Source organism: Notothenia coriiceps, unplaced genomic scaffold (assembly GCF_000735185.1).
Source record: "Notothenia coriiceps isolate Sejong01 unplaced genomic scaffold, NC01 NC01_scaffold00001080, whole genome shotgun sequence".
NCBI lineage: Eukaryota > Metazoa > Chordata > Actinopteri > Perciformes > Nototheniidae > Notothenia > Notothenia coriiceps.
In genome coordinates, this window is record NW_011333781.1 from 328,077 (window position 1) to 336,127 (window position 8,051).

The following is an 8,051-nucleotide window of genomic DNA, read 5'->3' on the forward strand; positions in this document are numbered from 1 at the left end:
ATTTCTTACGCAATTATTCTTCAAAATATCACAAAATGACAGCAACATTCAACAACAATATGCAGATCCCAAAGTAAATGTAAAGGGTTTCTCTTGTGATTTAGTATTGCACTTTTAAAAAGTTAGGGCACTTGGGAGAAACCAATTGAAACAAAACAACAAGTGGCCCAAGCTCCAAAAACCCTGAATCTTAAACTTCCCATGATGCTTTAAATTGTGTTTAATTTTGGCGTAATGGCCACATGAGTTTGTTTTGTCAAAGTAAGTCTTGGAGCCATTAGTAACAATGGAAATGTGAAAGTCTGAAAACCGTATTTAGCATGCTTGCACTTGCATGTTTGGACCAACAACAACCAAAGTTTCCGCTTTTGGTTTACTTCCTAGTGAAAAAGGCAGCAGTGTTTTCGACGTGGTCGCCGGCTTGGTCCAGAGACTTTAAATAGAGATGACATCACAAGTTTAAAAATGGTTTTCCTCAATTTGAGGAACGTTTAAAAAAAGTTCCTTAGTCTTCAATAAGGGTGGCCTAAGGAACAACTGTTTTTTGTAATTAACTCTATTAATTCGAGGTTAGCACTTGTAACCTGAGTATGAACATGAAAACTCTAAAACAAAAATGTGGCAGCCAAATTCACTTTGAATGCCCTATAATTAACCAAAACCCATTATCAATGAAAACCTGCTATCACCCTTATATTTCCACTACACCTGTTTTCTTTTCAGTAACAAGCCCTTTTCCACTTGAAGGCTTTAAAAGTTCAGTTCTCTGTGGTCAGTTTTGATGTCATCTGAAGGGATGTCAGATATTGGCATTGTAAACCAATGTGGAATGATGTTCTTAACCACTCAATAATTGTTAATCCAAATTTGTTTCTGACAATCACAGTTTTGCCAAAAATAGCTTTAGGCTTAAAGACGCAACTTGAGGAACAGCTTTAGAGCCCTTAGGAGGGTAACCGCAGGACCAGGTAATACCATATTTTTTTGTGTGAAGACTGTGTGAAGACTTTCTTGACTATTATTTTTAGTAATGTATTCTGGATTGAATAAATATAAATTGCACACAATATAGTAAAAAGTAGTACAAATTGTGAGTCAGCAGCTTTAGTGTGAGCGCCAATAGTTGCATTTCTCCTACGTATCAGCTGGTTTGGTTTATAAGCTGGTCATAGCAGCACCTACTGCTGTTCCCACTGTGTCAAACTACACTTTGGAAGCAATACTGCTTGACAAAAATCGAACACCAGCTGTGCTGAAGTAGTTGAGCAGCATGAGGAACATAGTTAGAAGAAAATGGTGTTCAAAGACTGAGTGTGCTGAACGCCACGGTCTCTGTATTTAACCAGCGTTCAGTTACTGATCAAACTCCCTCTCCATCTAGCGCGTCCTAGAGCTAATGTTCAAACAGATCAGTTAGTCTCTATGGAAAACTTGAGAGAAACAAAAATACAAAAACATGCTAACAAAGGGGCATATGCCGTGAAGTAACACAGCTTGGAGAAAGCTCTGTGGTCTGCTCGCATGTCAGATATCAGCGTCAGAAACCTGGTATTCAGGATGTGAGTGTAATCTTTCAGACCAGTGTGGTGTCATGATGGAGTTACAGGTACAAGTAGATGGGTTCACTACTTTACATGGCCTTGTGTTCTGGTCCGTTAAACCTTGAAACTCCCTCCAGCCTCCTCAAACATTTACAGAATTATCAGAATACTCTGTTTGTATTTTTAAACTTCTGGGAACCAAAATAAAGCTGTGGAATTGGAACAACTCTCCCCTACACAAACAGGCTTGACACACACAATGCCGAGAAGATATGAAATATTTTGTATGCACAGGAAAGGCAGAACAGGTTGTTTGTAAATCCCTGTATGTGGCAAGCTGACATATACTGACAGAGGAGAGTAGTCACACTGTTGCAATGTCTGATTCATTCCGTGTGTGGAAACATTTGTTGCAGACATTACAGACATTTTACTTGGAAACAATACAGTAACTTTCTTCTGACACTTCTCTCTCTTTCACAGCATGGTGAATGTTTCATGCTCATTTAATTGTCAGCAAGTAGAGGTCGTTGCAAGAGGGATTGTGTCAACTTCAGGGCAAGTGAAGGACATACTGAAGGAGCGGGCAGCAACCCTTTATTTACCCCGCTGACCCTGCATGCTGGGTCTACAGCGTTACTTCCTGTATTCCTGGTACTGTGTGATTTGAGAGCTGCTGTACCCGAAACACAGTATTCGTCTCAACAGTCAACACTCATGTTTACAGCAAACAACTTCCCAGAGAGCGGCCTTCTAGGACAAAATTGAGAACTTGAGACATGTATACATACTGTACAAGCCCATATGAACACATGAGGGTTGGAATGCAATATATATATATAAATCAACCCATAATCCAAAAAAGAGCGGGAGTCCCCGACACACAAAACGTTCCTCCCCTCCCTCTCCCTGTTGCTCCATGTCTCCTCTTTACTCTGGACAGGAGGGAGTTTGGGAACCTCTGTTGGCCAGCTGTCAAAGGAAGGAGGGGGGGTAGCTCTGTCACTGTAGACTTTTCCCTCAGCCTCGCCCGGACCCGAGCGAGCCATCCAGCCCAAGCCACCGAATTCAGTCGCCCAATCCTGTTTCTTTAGCTACAACACGTCGTCTCTACACACACTATGTCATGTAGTGTTTCTTCCACTGTGTGGTTCACTTCATCGAAAACGACTCTCCTATTTGTACAGCACAGTGCTGCGGCAACACTATAAGACCTCAGCAGTGCATGTTGAGTAGCTTAAGAGGAGACCTGATGTCATGTTGAATGGAGATCTACTCTCAGGCCAATCCAATAACTTATCCTCTGACTGACACAACACCTGCTACCTGGCACTCGTTGAACTCTTGTTACTCTAAAACCTTTAACCTGGGATTAAACAGCAAACAGCAAATGCACCAACAATCATTTGTTTCATCATGTACCGCAACTCACTAAACTATACTGGCAGTATTTTTTAAGATGTTAAAGGGGAACACCACTAAAATGAAAGATTCCAATATGTCATTTCCAAAGCCTAAAACTGTCTTAATGTCATCTATAAACACATTTCCCAATTCATTATGGAGCTGTTCCAGACTTTATACTTGGTGATATCACAAATTAGTTTTTCTACTTTTTGGATTTAGAAAAATCTGTTCACATTCACTTACTTTTTGGACCGTCTTAGATAATTGAAATAACATATATGGATATTGAAAATGGACCAAGTTCCCCTTTGAAGTTATTCGTTTTTTACATATTTAAACGAATACTGTAAATTGTTTGATGTCTTTTTCACTCCACCCAAGGTTTGTCAAATGTTGTTTCTAGCGTTGACAGAGAAGTCAAATGCACATATGTTGCTGTTAATTAGTGCAAACTCCCAATTCCAGCTGTGCCACTGAGACCCCCCCCCCCCTCTGTTTTAGCACTGACGGAGACCCAGACGCTGACAGATGAAGGACAGCCTGCCCCTGCAAGAGAGACGCCACCTCTGTCCCTCACTCTGTGTCTCCATACATCTGCTTTGCATTAGCTTGTTGCCATGCAGGAAAAAACACAATTCTTTTGTAGTCTAATCCAGCCAATCAGGAAGTGAATTGGGGGTAGTTTCCTGTTTCCTGTGTTTGCCAGACAGAACGGACTCGGGCCCAGTAGCCCTGTTCGGTTTCCGATGATCGTTTGTTCCTCCAGGAAACCGAGGAGAGTCATCCCCTTCTGGAGCACAACAATAATAAATATCTCTATCTCTGTGTCTCTTCTACTAATATCTGGCAGGTTTTAAGCTCTGAGTCATCAGCCAGAGGACTGTAATGAAAACAATGTGATGCAAGCGTTACACAGACATTAGCAGGAGCAGAGTGCCGTGGGGATGGGACTGACAGCGAGTATTACTGCTGCTAGGTAACTAGTGCTGTCAGCACTGTACGACGTTTCAGAAGAACTGAGGAGACTCGAGTCCAGGCTTGGAAGTGACGACAACATAAATGTTATTCATCGGTTAACTCTAAAGAACAAGTCCGGGCATATTTACAAAGCTTGTAAACTTTTTTTCTTGGTAACATAATGTCATTTTTCTGGCGAAGGAGTGGAACGCAGTACATTTACTAAACTACTGTATTTGTATTGTATTTTTCTTAGGTATTTCCATTTAACGCACTTTTTAAGACTGTTTATAATGCTCTAACTTTTTCATTGAGGGCTCTACATGTATTTCTATTAATGCAATTACCGTTTTTTTCATTATCGATAAATGTCAATAATTTGTTTTGTCATTCATCTAATGACTAGTCTATAACATGTCAGAAGATTGATAAAAGCAGTTCAGGATAATGTCTTCAACTATCTAGTTTTGTCCGACTTACAGTCCAAGACCAACATATATTCAATTTACAATAATAGGATAAAAATGCAGATACTCCTACGTAAGAGGCTGAAAAAGCTATTTATTTTTGCATTTTTGCTTGACATTTTTTATATTTTATTTTTTGTTGATTTAATAATTGTTGTTAATCTAGTTAGTAAGTAGAAGTAGCTTTAAATTGATGATTTAAAAAGATGGCAAAAATGCTATTTACACATTGATGCATTATTTATAAATACAAATTAAATAGTTTGGTAACTTACAGAAGAAAACAAATTCTACATCCCTTGACCTTTGACATAAAAGTACATTTTCTGTTGTGATACTTCTGGACTCCTACTAAAGTAACATTTAAAAAACCTGTATTTTACTTGTAACTGAGTGCTTCACAGTTTGGTATTGCCACCTGTACTTAAGAAAAGACTGAGTACTTCATCCCGACAGCACTGTGTGTGTGTGTGCGTGTGTGTGTGTGTGTGTGTGTGTGTGTGTGTGTGTGTGTGTGTGTGTGTGTGTGTGTGTGTGTGTGTTCACAGGAACTGACCGCTGCTGGAAGATTGTAATTTCATTCAGAAAGTGCAATCTAACGAGGCCTTTGTGATATCAAATGACACGTGTAGCTGCAGATCTGGGCATATCAACTCAACATGGCTCAACTATGTCATAAACTCGAGTCAGGGTGGTTCTCCCCCCAGCTGTTTGCAGACAGTTTTAACAGAAGGTAAGGAGCTTAAAAATACAGCCGATCAACTGTAAAAGGTTTTTTGTCTGACGTTAGCTGGTATCCTCACTCAGCTTGTATGTGTGTTTTTGTTTTCTCTGCCCATCCCTATTGTCTGTTCTGTTTGTAGTCAAAACAAAGTGGGACAGCACAGGCAGTGAATGGCCCGCCAGATGTCAGAGAAAATACAGCAGACGTTAACAAAGTCCCATGTTGACCCAAGACAACAGATCAAAGCAGACAAAATAAGTTATTGTTTGTTTTGAATATTATAGGATTAAAGAAATATAAAATGTTATCGAGTGAGGCCTTTTAAATAATTTCGGAACAAATAAACACTTAGGCCTACTATGAATACAGCTGAAACAGATGATCAAGTAATGAATTAGTTGATTGACAGAAAAATCATTATGATCCTCAATCTATCATTTAAATACTTTTTCAACAACAAATTATTTGATCCCAGCTCTGAAATAATCACTAAATGTTTTTGAATATTTGACTGTTAGTTAGACCTGTTATTTGAAGTCACCAAATAAATTGACCAAATGTTGGAAAATAAGCTGTGTAACCATAACCTCAAGTCAAGAGTGTCTTAAAAGTACGGTAGAGGGGGGCTTTTCTCTTCTGTTTGAAGAATAATATTGTTATTATTATAAAATAATAATAAGGTATTAGAATAGTTATAAATGTGTCTAGTAATCCATTTGATACACACATTTTTTACTGACATGACCATTTTTGTCTTTCTGCACACCGTCTCATAGCTCCATTCACAAGATATGCATGCACCACATGTCTCCCACAAACCAGTGGCAGCTCACTGGAGACCAGCTATATCTAAAAATAGAAATCTGGGCTAACAATCAATAGCTAGACAGTTAAGCATAAAGCTGCATGTTTGGAGGTTGAGGCCAGAAAGAAAAAACAGTTTGCAATAACATGAATGGGGGGCTGAAACTAAGGTATAATAAAGGTTTATTTGATTTGAAGTGCCCCTAAAACGCATCTGGGTATGTGCAGCTTTGGAGCCTTTATGTCGCACAGCATTATTATCAGCCAGCAGTCCAAGTCTCTGTTTGCCATACCTCTAACACACGATTCTCCTGCCAGCTGCCACATTTCCACAAGCTCTTATCACCCGTTTTGTTTTCCCTTTTCATGTTTACAGTTTGCGGTTAACAGCGTGAGAGGAACGCGTGTGATTTGAATTACAATGGCAGCAGGAACAGGACAGATCTGTCCAGCCTCCAGCCCTCACTGTCTGCCCGGCCCGTTAGCATTGAGCCATCCATTGAGACGCTCAGACTGGGGGTAGGGATTTCTCTTTTCTTACCTATTTTTATTTTAACGCTCTGGAAAACCCGGAGACCTTCTTCTTCTACCGCCATGCTGTCCCCGAGGCTCTTTCCCTTTTGACGGTTAGATAAAGACAGTCCTCCACGGTGGTCGATAATGGCTCCAGCGCGCAGATAATCCAGGGGTTTTGCACATCTATGCTCGCCGGGCAGCGATCACACGCCGGTCCCAATCGCTGCTTCTGCAGGCTGCTGCTGGTGAACAAGCGGGCAGACTCAGCTCAGATCCTCAGCAGCAGCAGCAGCAACGCCAGTGGGGGTGTGGCTCCACACAACACCGCCCACACATGGGTATGGAGGGTAATCCGTGCTGAATCTGTGCCACTAACACAAGAAAGGAAGTGTCAATGGGGAAACTGGAGACAGTCCAAGTCCCGCCCACTCTGCTAACATGACTTGTGAAAGATACAAAAACACATATTGTGGAAATTAACAAAAAAGGTTGCAGATGCATTTTACCATGGTGGAAATCGAACATTGCTCATTTGCACATTCAACCACTAAATCAATCAATCAATCAATCAATCAATCAATCAATCAATGTTTATTTATATAGCCCAATATCACAAATGTTACATTTGTCTCAGTGGACTAAGTAAGTAAGTAAATAAGCGAAGTTTCTCTTTAAACAATATCCATAAAAAATCACAAGCAACATTCTCAGTTGCAGTGCAAAGTAGGAACAAGTGAGAAAACAACAAATTACATATCAGTAAGGTGCACATCTAAAAATATTTACAATGCTAAAATATAAACTGGTCCAGGTACAAATCCAAGGTTTGATATTGCACACCAGTTATCAGAAATATTCCCATTGTAAAAATATACTCTGACAGGATTACTCATGGTGGTAATATCCCAGGAATCGATTAAGGACAATCCTGTCTCACAACTATTGCAGCTAGTCTCTCGAAACAGGATGCCTTGTCTAGCTCCAAAGTACCACAGTGTGGTTTACCCTTAAGTTAAAAGTGAATCTCCTCACTTAATAACCAGAGCAATGTGTTTGCAAGCAATCTTCACATGTTGCTACTTTGGCATCATCTAACATACACATCACATAGGTGACACAGACAACAACCAACAGACATGTATTTATGTTGTCATGATGGGATCAATCATCCCTCATACTGGTTTACAACATCATGAGAATGGCTAGACTCTGAATTGACAAGAACTAGCTCATAATGTTGAATTATATAAAATACATAATTGTAGCTCCTGGCAGAGCTCGATGATCATACTCGTATAATACTCGTAGCATTTTATTTATACCTCTCTTCTCTGAGAACTGGCAAAGCACCATCAGTGGCTGTTCAGTGTCTCTCCCCCTCCATGGGCCCCACATGCAGCAGCATTGGGCCTAACTTTACTGGATATCGCCAGATTGTTTCTACATCAAATAAACTGCAGATTCAAAAAGTAATAAAACAGCTTTAGACTGGTATTTCTGTGGAGTAAATATTCTATTACTATTCCAATGATCTGAGCTTTACAGGCCGTAAATGACTAAGGATTAGCCTCACTTCCATTTCAAGAAGTGAGGCCATCTCTGGACATTGTGTGGAACCTTAAATGAATCAACCTA

The 8,051-nt window shown here is 40.0% G+C and overlaps 1 protein-coding gene across 1 annotated transcript in view; it reads right to left on the reverse strand.

The window, feature by feature from the left end:
- The window catches only part of rasa3 (RAS p21 protein activator 3), a 42,392-nt gene extending 35,693 nt beyond the window's left edge, over nt 1-6,699 (reverse strand). Inside the window, 1 exon segment of the mRNA XM_010786812.1 lies at nt 6,442-6,699. Within this exon segment, the coding sequence (XP_010785114.1) occupies nt 6,442-6,496 (55 nt within the window). The 5' untranslated portion in view covers nt 6,497-6,699.
- Nucleotides 6,700-8,051: the final 1,352 nt, after the last annotated feature.